The sequence below is a fragment of the Camellia sinensis genome, chromosome 9 (genome assembly GCF_055761805.1).
Source record: "Camellia sinensis isolate YWXY chromosome 9, ASM5576180v1, whole genome shotgun sequence".
Lineage (NCBI taxonomy): Eukaryota > Viridiplantae > Streptophyta > Magnoliopsida > Ericales > Theaceae > Camellia > Camellia sinensis.
In genome coordinates, this window is record NC_138969.1 from 54,970,020 (window position 1) to 54,987,013 (window position 16,994).

A 16,994-nucleotide genomic window follows, 5' to 3' on the forward strand; every position below is an offset into this window, starting at 1 on the left:
CTGTTTAGGTGAGTTATTAATAGATACTTAATGAGATTTCAAAATGTTGCACAAGAGATTTCCATAATCTGCTCTTTAATGCATTTTTCAAAAAGAAAATTACAGGAATTTAATGCATACATATGGTCACAAAAAACAAAAAAATTATGCCTAATCGATTTGGTTAAAATTCAAAAATAAAAAATAAAAAAGAGAGAAAGAAACAGAAGGGCAAAAGTGTCACAAGCTCAAAAAAAAAAAGAAAAAAAAAAAAAAGAGGCAAAAGTGCCACAAGCTCTTACATTGCTGTCCTTATGCATCCATTGCAACATAGATTGATGCTCCAGTACTAAATTGTACAAATCACATGAAAACATCATAAATTGTCACTTTTACCATTTACATCAAACTCAATATTGAATTATTTATGTTTGGATGTCACATACACTTCTCTTTAAAGATAAAAAGTGATGCATATAAAGTATATATATTTGAAAGTTCTATCTTTACCTATCAGATTCTATGTTTTTTTTCTTAGAAAATTTGGAGACTTTGTAGGACCATTTTACAAGATGTCCAAAATATTCTCTCCCCCATTCTTTAGTTAATAATTACCAAATATATATAGAGTATTTTTTATATCAAAAAATAATTCCCAAATTCATCTATATCAAAATAATTGGCCAGAATTATTATACCGCGCTAGAAAATAAACTATTCAACTCTAATCACTTGCGTATCAAAATTCTCTCCCAATTTGGGAGTATGTATCCCATCGCAGCAGGAAAAAAAATCATGTTTTATAATGCACTTGCGAGCAACCCATATAATGATAACTTATGTGCATCATTTACCTAAGTTTTCCCAAAATGACCATTTTGGACCCTCAATAAATTCACTAATTACAATTCAATCCTCTAAACCAATGTTTAAATTTACTCTGTCTTCCACGTGGTTCAAATCAGTAAGTAGCTCTACATAAGTGGCAACTCATCAACCATCAATGCCATAGCCACATTTAAAAATGGAAGCATCATATCTCTAACTGGTCTATTTTAACTCTGGTTCTTTCGTATGCACTTACATTGAAACCCAAAAAACACACATAACCATCAACATCTAAACATATCTCCCTTGTCACACAACAATGGGTTTGCTCTCTTTGTTACTTGCAATCTTTTTTATCTATGCATCAACATCCACATTTGCCTCCATTGTTGAAAAGGATACCTTGACTCCATTTCAGAGGTTCAAGGATGGCCAAACACTAGTTTCTGCCAACCGGAGATTTGTTTTGGGTTTCTTCAGTCCTTTTAGCCAAACAACAAAAAGGTACTTGGGTATATGGTACAAGGACATAACACCACTCACAGTGGTTTGGGTTGCCAATAGAACCAAACCACTGAAGAATTTTGGTGCCGCACTTATGTTATACTTCAATGGCAGTCTTGCACTTCAAGATCAAGCATGTAACTTGGTTTTGCTCGTGATGCCTGGTAAGAAGGTTGGTAAACCAGTACTACAACTATTAGATTCAGGTAATCTCATTCTTAAAGATGATATTGATGTGTTTAACGGTGGGTATATATGGCAAAGCTTTGATTATCCATGTGATACTTTGTTGCCTGGGATGAAAATTGGCTGGAACTATAACAAAAGTCGAAACTGGGTGATAATATCATGGAAGAACAATGATGATCCATCACTTGGTGACTTCACATTGGGCTTGGAAAAGTCTCAATTGCCCCAGTTGGTCTTAGAAACCAACTTGACCAAGCAATCTAGGTGGGGTCCTTGGGATGGGGTACGGTTTAGTGGTACCAATGCCTTAGAGTCTAACCAAATCTTCAAAACCATGCTCAATTTCAATGGTGATGGTGTTTACTTCACATTTGATGTACTAGATGAGTCGGTTCTAGTTATGTTAGTGGTGACCCAATTGGGAAAGGTTGAGTTTCTCACATGGAAGAACTATACCAGCCAATGGATTCCAACGGTTACCCTTAATAAGGACACTTGTGATGGGTATGGGTCATGTGGACCTTATGGAGTTTGTCACATTGATGAACCAACTTGTCAGTGCTTAAAAGGGTTCACAACCAATTCATCAGGAGATTGGAGTATGATGGATTACACTGATGGATGTAAGAGGAACTTTGAGCTAAAATGTAGTGATGGGGATGGATTTGTTAAGTATGAGGGTTTAAAGTTGCCAGATAATGCAATCATGTGGCCAAACCTAGGCTCTACAGAATGTGAGAAGAAGTGCTTAAATGAATGCAGTTGTATGGGCTACACATATATGGATGTTTTTGGAAATGGTAGCACATGTATTGTCTGGTTAAATGAATTGCTTGATATGCGGAGTTTTTCTCAAGGTGGAGATGATCTGTACATACGAATGGCGCGAAAAGAACTAGGTAAGTATGATTAATAAGTTCAATTATGCTTGTTACTCTTTCTTAATTATTACCACTTTTAGATCGTGTAATAATTTGCTAAATTCTCCACTAAGTATCACACTTGAATATTAGCATCTATTATAGCACAATGGTACATTTCCTAAAAGAAGAGAACATGAACATTCATTAATATAAATTGTGTGTCTTCCTCTCATCTTGTTATAATAAAGATCAACAGGAATGTAGTTTCTATAGTTGTCTAGGATGTTTGCCAAAGTATATGGACTACATAAAAAATTGACTCTTTTTTTTAAGCATTTTTAATTGAAATCTTATGTATTATGGTTGATGATGTAAAGCTATTTTGTTTTTTGTATGGTTGATCTAGAAAAATTATTGATTTCTGGTAAACCGTTTCTAACGAACTCAACTGTACTCTTGCATTTAATGAAAAAATCTAAGGCAAATTTGAGTTCGCGTGCGGGGAAGTGTCTACATTTAATATTTGTTTACTTACAAATGTAAGAATGCTAAGATATAGAGCAAATTCGAACAATTGTTCATTGTGTTTGTTTGGCATTATGTACCATAACTACCATTCAAGTAATCATAAGTTACTTTAATGTCATTATATGCGACAAAGGATGGAATTAAAGAAGTTTCTCTCAAGTTATAACTAATTAGTATGTATTTCATCTTGTTCTTTTGACATATATTCATGCTTGTTCGGTTCGTACGCAACAAAAAACTTGTCAACCTTAATTTATTGCCATTATATGCAACAAATGATGAAATTAAGGAAATTTATCTAAAGTTATAATAAATTTTTAGTAGATATTTCATTTGATTCTTTTGTCATATTTTCTTAGTTGTCTGGTTCAGCCATAACAAAAATTGTGTCCACCATGCACACCTCTTACATCCTACAATATTTCACAGACTAACTTGTCAAAAAACTATACAAGTGGCATTCATTTTTTGCTCCATTTATGGTGAGAGCAAGAGACCTCCAATTCCGTGCATAAGGTTGCAACACTTTCAAAATCCAAAATTAGCTATCTAAAAACTGACATGTCATTATGAGTTTTAAGATCCTTCCTTACTATGTTGGTTTTAATATAAGATATGGTTATTTCAGAGTCATTGATCACTATTTTCAAGAATTGGATATCTCCGATACCCAACTTACTTATATGTTTATATGTCTTTCGCTTGTTGTTTTGTTTTACAGAGCTTATTTGTTTATTTTTAAATCCGAAGAGCATGGACAAGCCTCACTTCTTTAGCTGACTTTTTGTCTTTATACATTATTTTAATTTTTATTTATTTATTTAGTAATGTATCTCAATTCATATCACATTTGATTACCAGACAATTAATATTAGGCAAATATTTTAGGTAAATGTAGAAGACACAATAATATAGACAAATGCTTTAATCTCACAAAGTTGGATTTGTGATTTGGAGCAACAAATCACTAGTCTCATCTTCAATTGTTTTGTATGTATTACCAGAGTTTGTATTTCAACCATTGTAGCTTTATATATTGAAAGCACTTAAACTTCTTAATACACTAATGTCAAAAGACTATGAAACAAGATGACTAACTTGTTGATTTTTTTTTTTTCTTTTCAGAATTGATATCTTCGACTAAGATGGATAAATTTGAGATTTGGTTCAGTGATATCCTTTCATTAATTGCCATTGGGATGGCTTTGTTGGCTTTCATTGCTGTGTGCATTTTTTCCAAGATAAAGTGTGTGAAGAGGCAAGGTAAAACAGTTCATCTACAATATTACATTTTTTATTTATGTAAGTGGCACCAATTGGTGTTGCTTAAGCCTTTCAACCCAAGCTAAATCTCCCAAGAGTTAGTTTCTTCAAGGAAAATGCACTTATCAGGTTGCTTCCAAGTTCTCCTCATTTATGCAATTCAGTTTTCCATTTATGAACTATAGCATGAAAGAAAACATCTATTGATATATTGAGCAATATTGAGTAATCACCAATTCACTGATATAAGAATTCAAAATTTAGGGTACCTTGATAAAAGATTGAATACTATTCTTCATGAAGGAATTCATAAAAAATTTCTTTATAAAACTGACTATTATATTGACTCTTTCTTATTTTCTTGTTGATTTCCTCTTTGACAGTTAAACATGAAAGCAATTCATCAAGAGATTCCAATGGGACTCAAGAGGAAAACCCGGTAGTCAAACTTTTTGACATAGACCTTATTTCTACTGCTACAAATAACTTCGCTAGTGATAATAAGATTGGAGAAGGTGGATTTGGTCCTGTATTTAAGGTATTTTTATTTTTTATTTTTAATGTAGATATTTTGAAGCAAAAATAAAAAATAAAGAAAACAAGCCCATAATTATTCGCTATTGTTGATATTCTGCCTGATAATTTGTAGGGAGAATTACCTTCTGGACAACTCGTTGCAGTAAAGAGGCTCTCTAGGAATTCTCAACAAGGCCTTGAAGAGTTTGGAAATGAAGCTAGTTTGATTGCAAGACTTCAACACCGAAATCTTGTTAAACTCTTTGGAGGATGTGTTCATGAAGATGAAAGAATGCTTGTCTATGAGTATTTACCAAATGAAAGCTTGAATAAATTCATATTCGGTATGGCCATTTAACATTTATTATGTTTCTTTAATTGGTTTTGATGAGTTTCATTTATATTTGAAAAAAGAAAAAAAGAAAAAAAGAAAAATGGAAATACATTGAAAATTTGGATTCTATCATATCCAGATGAAGCAAGAAAAAGACTATTACCTTGGGCCAAGCGCTTCAACATTATTATCGGTGTTGCCAAGGGTTTGGTTTATCTACATGATGATTCGAGGTTGAGAGTAGTCCATCGAGATCTCAAAGCAAGCAATATCTTATTGGACAGTGAGATGATGCCCAAAATATCAGATTTTGGTCTAGCAAAAATTTTAGAAGGAGAAAATATGTTAGAGGAACCATCTGTGAGGGTTAATGGAACACAGTAAGTACTCATGTTATGTATTGAAACAAATATTTCTTGATTACAAAAATCAATATTCTCGTATTGGCAATGCAGTGGTTACATGTCTCCAGAGTATGTCTTGCACGGCCAAATTTCAACCAAGTTAGATGTGTTTAGCTTTGGCGTTTTGGTGTTGGAGACAATAAGTGGCGTAAGGAATTGGGGATTTCTACACCCTGACCATGATTTGAACCTTTTGGGACATGTAAGTTTACACCCAAAAAAAAAAAAAAAAAACAATAATAATAATAATTATAATTAATCTTATTTTATTTTCTTTATGAAACTTGAAATTGGTTTTAGGTATGGAAGCTGTGGAGGGATGGGAGGGCCTTGGAAGTTGTGGATCCTGTATTGGAAGATGACTCGATCTCCGAAACTGAAATTCTGAGATGCATCCAAGTGGGGTTGTTATGCGCGCAACATCGCTATGAAGTGAGGCCAACAATGTCGACCGTGCTTATTATGCTTAGCAGCCAAAGCATAGAATTACCGGAACCAATGGAACCCGGTTTCTATTTAGGTTATTCTTCCATGAGGTTTGGTTCCTACAGTAGACAAATATCTGGAAGTGCCAATGGGCTCACAGTCACAACCCTAAGTGCAAGATAGACAAATGACTTGAATGATTTTTGAGTTCAAGATGGTGACAGTATTAGCAATCTAAATGACATTGCTAGGGATACATAGGATTTGAATTTAGGAAATTACTATTAAGTATATAATATCATCTTCCTTAAGTGTAGATGACCAGTCTTTACTAATTACTAGGATCCTCAAAACTTTTGTATATGAAGAAATATTGGCTGAAAACATTATATGAAGTTTTATTATAATATATATATATATATATAGAAATATCCTCTTCGATTTCGTTGTTATAATAGAATTTCTATTTCTTCTTAGCTTGTGGGTGTGCTGCTATGCAGGTGTGTGATGAGGAAGGTTGACCTAATATTTATTCCCTACTTCTAGTGTTAATATGCTTTTATATTGTCGCAAATATTTATTTATTTTTGCATCGAATATATTTGCAATGGAAAATTTGAGTTGCAAATGATAGTTTTTAAACTTTATTTTATTTTGACAATATATTGATTTGTTCACTAGATTCGACTTTTTCTAATTCTGACACTATTGGTTTGTTAATTAAGATAGACAATTCTTATAAAACTTTTCATAGAAGTTAATTCTGAATCTTATGAAACAAATAGCATTTTCTTGAACAGTCAAGATTGACAAAAACAATTCTTAAAAAACTTTTCATTTCATAGAAGGGAATTATTGTTATAATGAAGCAAATATTTTTTTTCCTATTCGTCCTGAAGACTAGACCTATTCTAATACTGAATTAAATTATCCATTGTTGTGCCATTCCAATGTGTTAAATTATGGGTCTGGCTTTGGTCCGGTCCCCCATCGGACTGGACCGTGCTGTTGGGCCCGTGGGGGCCTATCACGGGTCTCGTTTTAAAAATCTGAACCGTCAATGTGTAGAACTCGTCGAGTATTATGTACTTATAAAAAATCACGTTGATCGGATATCGATAGCTATGTGATCAAATCAGTTTTGTATAAAAAAAATACACGATGAATAAATTAACGGTTGATAAAAAACTGTTTTGATCACATAGCTATCGATATCCGATCAACGTGATTTTTCACAGGCATATAGTACTCAACAAGTTCTACATATTGAACGGTTCAGATTTTTAAAACTGGACCTGTGGTGAGCCTCTACAGACCCAACAGTACAGTCCAGTATCGGACTGGACCAAAGCCAGGCCCTTAAACTATATACTATATATTATATATGCTGTAGATATTCTTTATATATATCGTGTATCCTTACCTTATATAAAATAGGCTTCTCTCTTTTAGGAATAGTCTGATTCACTTCCTTGTATAGCTTCTCTAGGTTGCACTATATATATTGGTAGTCTTGTATTGATTCTATACACAGTGAAATATACAAAACATTTCTCTCTCTCTCTCTCTCTCTCTCTTCTCTTATGTTGCCATAAGTTTATTTTGCCTTCATGGTATCAGAGCCATGTCTCTGTCTGTTTGATAAATCATTCCACTATTTCACCATTGGAAGAAGACTGTAAGTGTTTTTTTTTCCACATCAATTGGTTCTTTCAGTCTGTTCGTCTTTCCACCAGGAGTGCAACGAAGCCAACCATATTCCACAACAATAATGATTCATCCCTCCTTTTCCCCCCACCCCCTTTGACTCCCTCTCTCTCTTATTGGTTACATTTTCTTTTTCTTTTTCTTTTTTTTCCTGCTCCTCCAATCACCACCCGCCACATGGCAAAGGGGGTGAGGGGGTGACCCCCAAAAGGGGGTCCCAAGCATTATTCATTCCACAATCATCATTCACGCGCCCACATACGCCACTAGAAGCTCCGATACTAGTCTTTTCCGTTCTCCCACTCTTTGCACGCGAGCCATGCATAGACGTCTCTCTGTTCTAGCATCGCTTCCTCACCCAACTTCCATAAGCCGTGCTGCCATCCACGGCTTCCGCCTCAGCCACTTTCCTTGGACTTCCGCATCGCCTTAGCCTACTTTCCCTCTCTCGGCTTGCCCAGTTGCGTGCTTTCTAAGCCGCCATCTGCCACTTTGTTCTTTATTTTCTTATTTTGCATTTTTTTTTTACAATTCGCTTTTGTTTCTATTTTTTTTTCCCTAAAAAAAAGTATACTTGCTATTATCTTCCATCTTGTCCTTCATGGATCGTTCTGAGACTTCTCAACCAATTTCTATTGTCTTTAACGCGTCCGGATCCTCTGGAGTTTAAACCCTAAAGTGATCTCCTAAAGTGATCCATCTAACGGTTGAAATTAAACCTCACCAAAACGACGTCATTTTGGTGAGTAATTTGAAAAAAAAAAAAAATTTCAGATCTATTTCTTCGTTTCTGTGACTGTGAAGCAGAGCGTTAGAGAGACAGAAAGAAAAAATATTTCTTCGCCAAAAATCGTGTTCTCCCTCTTTCTCGATTGAACCATCCGATTTCGCACCGAAATCGACTAATTGTATAGATACATATTCTGATATATATATATATATATATATATATTTGTATACACAAAAGTATTCACTTTGTTGTTGGGCTATGGAGGATTGTATGAGTAGTGTATATATTTGTGTACACAAAAGCATTCCCTCAATGGAATCAAAAACGAAGTTTTTCCAGTAAGGTATTCAATCAATGCATACAAACCAATACCTGTTTGAATTTTTGTTAGGTTTGTCAATCATTTATTTGTATTCAATCAATGCATACAAACCAATACCTGTTTGGATCCTCTTCTCTCAACCCTTCTCTTTCCCTCTTTCTGTCTCTCTAATGCTCTGCTTCATAATCACAGGAACGAAGAAATGGATCTGATTTTTTTATTTATTCTTTTATTTTTTTTTTCAAATTACTCACCAAAACGACGTCGTTTTGGTGAGATTTAGTTTCAGCCGTTGGATGGATCATTTTAGGAGATCACTTCAGGGTTTAAACTCTAGAGGATCCTGACGCGTCTTTAATGGCTCTAATTATGTTCTGTGGGCCCAGAGTATGTCTACCTTTATCAAGGAAAGAAAACTTTGGCATCTTATTATTGGTGACACTGTCAAACCTGTTCACAAAGCCACTGAAACTGCTGCTAAGTATGAGGAACGTTTTGATTATTGGGACAACAAAAATCGTCAAATCATTACATGGTTTCACTATACTTCTGCTGTCTCTATCCATCTTTAATTTGGTCGCTTCAACATGTCTAAGGAAATCTGGGATTTTCTAAAGACCCGTTACAGCACCACTGATTTAGCTCACCAATATCAACTCCTTAGCCAACTTCATCACATGCATCAGGAGTTTAGCCAATCAATCAATGCCTTTCCCTCTTAGATGTATAGTGTTTGGGATCAATTATCTCTTTTCGAACCTGACTGGAAGTGTTTGGATGATACTAAGCTTTTTACTGCCTACCGTGACGTCCAGCGTCTGATTCAATTTTTGATGGCCCTTAGAGGAGATTTTGAGCCTATTCGTGCCTCTCTCCTTGACGCAACCCTCTTCCTATCTTAGAGGGGGCTATTTTTTTGAAGAAACTAACCTTGGATCTCTCAACACTATAACACAAAAAAGTCTTTGGTAACAGATTGATTTTGTCTTCAAACATCAAATTTTTGACACTAAAGTGATCTGCGATGAAAAAAATTTGTCACCACGTTCGTGGCCTATACGTCATCACTGAAAGTACCTGGTAACGAAAAACAATTTCGTCGCCTATTTTTGATTTTTGACGATGAAATATTTTGTCGCCGAATGTTGAATTTTTCGTCCTCTATAACATCAATTTCATCACCAAAACTAAATAATATTTTATTTTAATTGTTTTTCGCAACGAAATATTTCGTCACCAAATAGATTTTAGTGACGAAAGTTTTCCTAACCAATGATAGGATTAAGGTGACAAAAAGATTCGTCACTAAAATGAGCAGAAAAGAAAATTCTTGAATGACAAAAAACATTTTGTCACCAAATATTTCAATTTAGTGATGAAATATTCAGCAAATGTGACGAAATTATTTGTTTGGTATTATATCATTAGTGACAAAATTATTTGTCATGTTTTTTGAAAACTAATAGCTACATTTTTTATTTCGTCACTAATAAAAATTAAAAAATTTGAAAACGGGAGTACTATTTTCTTTTGAATTTTTTTCTTTTCAGTAACAATTCCTTGCACATTTCAATAACCTGTTCAATAAAATATCTATTACAAATCAACACAAAAATCTGTTCATTTTCATAAACATCACAATCGAATTTCAGCACTATCCACAAAAAAACAATATGAATTGCATGCGGATTATAAACATGTCTCCTAATATCCACAAACAACGTCTACTAATATCCACAAAAATATCATATCAACCGCATGTGGATTACCAAACGCATCTCTTAATATCCAACAATAAAACATGTATACTAATATCAACAAAAATAAAATATCAAGGGCGGATTACCCAACATGCCCTATAATACCAACAAAAATATAAAATTTATAACGCAACCAAAATATATGTAAAGTAATATGAATAAAAACACAAAATGAGCTACCATCTGCCCTCCAAATTACCAAACATGTCCATATCAAATCTTAAATCTACAAAAAAAATGAAACACAAAAAAGAAAAAAAAAATGGAAGTTAGACAATTATTATTTTATCCATAAAATAAACAATTTAACATGCATTTTTTGAGTTAGTTTTCAAATCGGGAGTCCGATGCAAGTTCTGTAAGTTTCCACAACTTACATTGGTTTTTCCCGACGTGTTTGAGGTGTTCCCCAGGCCGTCCTGTGATTGTTGCATGATTTTGGCACCCGAAGGTCTATTTTCAAGCTTATGTGTAAAAAAGTACAATTTTGGACTTATTTTTCAAACTGGGAGTCCCGTGCTAGTTCCGTAAGTTTCCAAAACTCACATTGGTCCCTCCCAAGGTGTTTGAGGTGTTTCCCAGGCTGTCTCGTGGCTGTTGCATGGTTTTGGCCTCCGATAGCCTATTTTTAAGCTTAAGTGTGAAAAAGTGTATTTTTGGATTTAGTTTTCAAACCGGGATTCCTGTGCTAGTTTCGTAAGTTTTAACAACTCACATTGGTCTCTCCCGAGATGTTTGAGGTGTTTCCCGGGCCGTCTCGTGGCTGTTGCACGATTTTAGCCTCCGATGGCCTCTTTTCAAGCTTAAGTGTGAAAAAGTGCATTTTTTGACTTAGTTTTCAAACCGGCAGTCCCGTGCTAGTTCCGTAAGTTTTCACAACTCACATTGGTCCCTCCCGAGGTGTTTGACGTGTTCCCTTAGGCCGTCTCATGGCTGTTGCACGATTTTGGCTCCCGATGGCCTAGTTTGAAGGTTAAGTGCGAAAAAGTGCAATGTTCGACTTAGTTTTTAAACCGGGAGTCCCGTGCTAATTTCGTAAGTTTACACAACTCACATTGGTCCCTCCCAAGGTGTTTGACGTGTTCCCAGGCCATCTCGTGGATGTTGCACGATTTTGGCCTCTGATGGCCTAGTTTTAAGCTAAAGCGTTACAAAAGTTCATTTTTTTACTTAGTTTTCAAACCGGGAATCCTGTGTTAGTTCCGTAAGTTTTCAAAACTCATATTGATCCCTCCCAAGGTGTTTGAGGTGTTCCCCGGGCAGTCTCGTGATTGTTGCACGATTTTGGCCTCTGGTGGCCTATTTTCAAGCTTAAGTGTGAAAAAGTTCATTTTTGGACGTAGTTTTCAAACCGGGAGTCCCGTGCTAGTTTCGTAAGTTTCCACAACTCACATTGGCCCCTCTTGAGGTGTTTGAGGTGTTTCCCAGGTTGTCTCGTAGTTGTTGCACGATTTTGCCCTCCGATGGCCTATTTTCAAGCTTAAGTGTGAAAAATTTCATTTTTGGACATAGTTTTCAAACCTGGAGTCCCGTGCTAGTTCTGTAAGTTTTCACAACTCACATTGGTCCCTCCTGAGGTATTTGAGGTGTTTTCCGGGCCGTCTTGTAGCTGTTGCATGATTTTGGCCTTCGATGGCCTATTTTCAAGCTTAAGTGTGAAAAAGTTCATTTTTCAACTTAGTTTTCAAACCTGGAGTCTCGTGCTAGTTCCGTAAGTTTTTACAACTCACATTGGTCCCTCCAGAGGTGTTTAATGTGTTTCCTGGGACGTCTCGTGGCTATTGCACGATTTTGGCCTCCGATGGCCTATTTTCAAGCTTAAGTGTGAAAAAGTTCATTTTTCAACTTAGTTTGAAAAACTGGGAGTCCCGTGCTAGTTCCGTAAGTTTTCAAAATTCACATTGGTCCCTCTCAAGGTGTTTGAGGTGTTCCTCGAGCCGTCTCGTTCCTATTGCACGATTTTTGCCCCCGAAGGTCTATTTTCAAGCTTAAGTGTGAACAAGTGCATTTATGGACGTAGTTTCAAATAGGGAATCCTGTGCTAGTTCCGTAAGTTTTCACAACTCACATTGGTCCCTCCCGAGGTGTTTGATGTGTTCCCCGGGCCGTCTCGTGGCTGTTGCACGATTTTGGCCTCCGATGGCCTATTTTTCAAGCTTAAGTGTGAAAAAGTGTATTTTTGGACTTAGTTTTCGAACCTGGAGTCCCGTGCTAGTTCTGTAAGTTTTCACAACTTAATTTGGTCCGTCCCGAGGTGTTTGACATGTTCCCTGGGCCCTCTCGTGGCTGTTACACGATTTTGCCCTCTGATGGCCTATTTTCAAACTTAAGTGTGAAAAAGTGCATTTTTGAACTTAGCTTTCAAACCGGGAGTCTCGTGCTAGTTTCGTAAGTTTTCACAACTCACATTGGTCCCTCTCGAGGTGTTTGGGGTGTTCCCCGGGCCGTCTCATGGCTGTTGCATGATTTTGGTCTCCGATGGCCTATTTTCATGCTTAAGTGTGAAAAAGTACATTTTTGGACTTAGTTTTCGAACCGGGAGTCCTGTGCTAGTTCCGTAAGTTTTCACAAGTTAATTTGGTCCCTCCCGAGGTGCTTGAAGTGTTACCCGGGCCGTCTCATGACTGTTACACGATTTTGCCCTCCGATGACCTATTTTCAAGCTTAAGTGTGAAAAAGTACATTTTTCAACTTAGTTTTCAAATCGGGAGTCCCGTGCTAGTTCCGTAAGTTTTCCCAACTCACATTGGTCCTTTCTGAGGTGTTTGACTTATTCAACGGGTTATCACGTGACTGTTGCACGACTTGGGCCTTCGATGGCCTATTTTCAAGCTTAAGTGTGAAAAAGTGTATTTTTCGACTTAGTTTTCAAACTGGGAGTCTCATGCTAGTTCCATAAGTTTTTACAACTGAATCTGGTCCCTCCCGAGGTGTTTGAGGTGTTACCCAGGCCGTCTCATGACTGTTACACGATTTTGGCCTCCGATGGCCTATTTTTCAAGCTTAAATGTGAAAAAGTTCATTTTTGGACTAAGTTTTCGCACCGGGAGTCCCGTGCTAGTTCCGTAAGTTTTCAAAAGTTACTTTCGTCTCTCCTGAGGTGCTTGAGGTGTTACCCGGGCCGTCTCATGGCTGTTACATGATTTTTCCCTCCAATGGCCTATTTTCCAGCTCAAGTGTGAAAATGTGCATTTTTGGACTTAGTTTTAAAACCGGGAGTCCCGTGGTAGTTCCGTAAGTTTTCACGACTCACATTGGTCCCTCCCGAGGTGTTTGAGGTGTTCCCCGGGCCGTCTCATGGCTGTTGCACGATTTTGGCCTCCGATGGCCTATTTTTAAGCTTAAGTGTGAAAAAGTGCATTTTTCGACTTAGTTTTCGAACCTGGAGTCCCGTGCTAGTTCTGTAAGTTTCTACAACTCACATTGGTCCCTCCCAAGGTGTTTGACATGTTCCCCAGGCCGTCCCATGCTTGTTGCATGATTTTGACCCCCGAAGGTCTATTTTCAAGCTTAAGTGTGAAAAAGTGTATTTCTGGACTTAGTTTTCAAACCGGGAGTCCTGTGCTAATTTCGTAAGTTTCCACAACTCACATTGGTCCCTCCCGAGGTGTTTGACGTGTTCCCCAGGCCGTCTCATGGTTATTGCACGATTTTGGCTTCCGATGACCTATTTTCAAGCTTAAGTGTGAAAAAGTGCATTTTTCGATTTAGTTTTCAAATTGGGAGTCCCGTGCTAGTTTCGTAAGTTTCCACAACTCACATTGGTCCCTCTCGAGGTGTTTGACGTGTTCCCCAGGCCGTCTCATGGCTGTTGCACGATTTTGGCCTCCGATAGCCTATTTTCAAGATTTAGTGTAAAAAAGTGCATTTTTGAACTTTGTTTACAAACAGGGAGTCCCATGCTAGTTCCGTAAGTTTTCACAACTCACATTGGTCCCTTCGGAGGTGTTTGACCTGTTCTCCAGGCCGTCTTGTGGCTGTTGCACGATTTTGGCCTCCGATGTCCTATTTTCAAGCGTAAGTGTGAAAAAATGCATTTTTAGACTTAGTTTTCAAGTCGGTCCGTGCTAGTTCCATAAGTTTCCACAACTCACATTGGTCCCTCCCGAGGTGTATGAGGTCTTTCCCAGGCCTTCCGCATGGCAGTTACATGATTTTGGCCCCCGATAGCTTATTTTCAAGCTTAAGTGTAGGAAAAATACAATTTTCGACTTAATTTTCAAACCCGGAGTCCCGTGCTAGTTCTGTAAGTTTTCACAACTTACATTGGTCCCCCCCGAGGTGTTTGAGGTGTTTTCCAGGCCTTCTCGTGACTATTACACGATTTTAGCCCCTCAATAGCCTATTTTCAAGCCTAAGTGTTGGAAAAGTGCATTTTTTTTTTACTTAGTTTTCAAACCAGGAGTCCCATGTCTCCCGAGATGTTAAGGGTGTTCTCCAGCCTTCTCATGGGTTTTTCATGATTTTAGTCCCCGATGGCCTATTTTCAAGCATAAGTATTGGAAAAGTATATTTTTGGACTTAGTTTGAAACAGTGTATTTTTCTACATAGTTTTCAAACTGGGAGTCCCATCCTATATCCATGCATATATTATCATAACTTATGAAGATGTATTAGATGTTTAATTGGTTATGTTTCTTCTTTTTTTTTTTTTTTTTTTTTTTTGATATTGCATTTCCATTTGACATATATGGGTTTTCAATAATGCTACAATAAATAAAACAATATACATAGGTTTTTAGTAGGTTCACCTACAACCTCTACCAACAACCCATACAACAAATATAACATATCCGGGTTTTTAGTAGGTTCACTCATTATGGGTTTTCATTAGGCTCACCCTTAACCTCGTCCACGTGTGTGACTGTGTACATTTGTGCATATTTATATACATATATATCAATGTGTAGAAGATACCTGCTCATCAATTTGTCTAAGGCCTTTGAGAAATGTCACTTTAAGATCAAACTTGATTACAAGATCCACAAAACCTGAGGCCAAAATATTTAAAGAAAAACACAGCATCACTAATAAGTGTTCAAAGAAAAACATTCACCTAAACTTATTTATATTTAACATGAAGATTACACAAAAGTTATGAGCTGTAACAGATCATAAGCAAGCGGTAGAAGGAAAAACCTCAAAAATTTAGTTCCATACACAATAGAGAATTAGGCAAATTTCATATCCAAAAAGAAATCTGTACCACACCAAAAAGATAATCTGTACCACCCCAAAAACTAATTTCTAATTTGTACCATGCTAAGTTTTAGATATTTACCATGGCAAAAAACTAATTTGTACAAACCGTTATAAGGATGGAGTTATAAAAACAATGTCCTTCCATACTTGTCAAAAAAAAAGTCATATCTATAATTCTACGTCAAATCCATCTACAAAAATAAAATTAATCATTAGTATTAACTAAATATTGGCATATTTAAAATTATAAAAAAAAAAAACATATAAAACTTGAACTTAATTAATCTTTTCAAATTAATCATTAGTTTTGCATACTCAAATATATATGAAATAAAAATTTGGAAAACTTGAATGCATATATAAGGCAACCTGTAATATTTTACAAGTAATCATTCTACATAATTATAAGTATTTCTCCATTTTTTGCAACTACAATGCTGTGTCCTATTTACATATCGTTTGTTTCTACAACATCGTGTCCAATTTACAACGCCCTTTTTTGACTAAGTCGGATTATTTTTAATTTTTTTCAATTAACTTAAATGAATGTATGTAGTTCCTAGTCTCAAAACAGGTTGGAAGGAAATTTAATTGCATTAGTAGTCTAGTTAGGCTTCATAAAATTTACTCAATTTTGTTGTGCTAATTTACTTTAACCAGCAAGTATATGTGTAGACACCCCATTTTTGACCGACCTTAAGACTCAGATGTTATCGATTGAGCGCTCGGTGATGACGCATATTGTGCTCGTTTTGAGGTTGCAGAGTCTCGACTGAGAGCCTTGCCTCCGGACTTCGGGGCTCTTTTGTGCTTTGCCTCGGTTTACGAACCAAGTCCTGTTTTCTCTGTTTTTCTCTTCCCGAAGGGAGGGAGAGGTCTCGTAGACCATCTCTCAGTGGCTGTAGGCTACGTTTTGTGGTCGTAGACCACTTTTCCCATTTGGAGATCAGTTTTCGGTTTTCAGAGCCGTCGGCCGCGCGCCTCGATTCGGGACCGCTTAACTACCTCCGTTTGCTCCAATTTTTGGTACACACCTTGTTTCCTCTCCCTAGAGGGACACTGTGGCCCGGGAAACCACCTTCGGGGTCACACGCCACTTTCGGCGCTTAACAGTCAGTTTTCGGGGCCCCCGGCTGCGCGTTTTGGCCCCTGAACCCTCGTTTTGCATCGGTTAGGGTTCATTTTTTGCATGGACCCTAGTTTCATTGTTAGAAAGGTGGTAGTATGGTGGGAGACCACCTTTTCTTCTTGGAGACCACTTTTCTTTTCGCCGCCCGATTTTCTTAGTAGAGGGGTGGTCTCCCTCACTTTTGGGCCATAATTTCTAGTCTCCCATACCACCATTGTGTTGCATTCATCTGGGAGGCCACCTATTTGGTATGGCCGACCACCTTTGGTGCTTGACCCTTTTGACCCCTTGGTCTCCCTCACTTTTGAG

General features: G+C 36.8%; 1 protein-coding gene across 1 annotated transcript; it reads left to right on the top strand.

Annotated features, from left to right (window-relative positions):
• The first annotated feature begins 1,126 nt into the window (after positions 1–1,126).
• On the top strand, positions 1,127–6,017 carry LOC114290549 (G-type lectin S-receptor-like serine/threonine-protein kinase At4g27290). Its single transcript, XM_082889014.1, has 7 exons — positions 1,127–2,399; positions 4,017–4,154; positions 4,538–4,692; positions 4,804–5,014; positions 5,144–5,384; positions 5,460–5,610; positions 5,709–6,017. Exons 1-7 carry the CDS (start codon positions 1,127–1,129, stop codon positions 6,015–6,017), a joined length of 2,478 nt encoding a protein of 825 aa, XP_082745140.1.
• Positions 6,018–16,994: the final 10,977 nt, after the last annotated feature.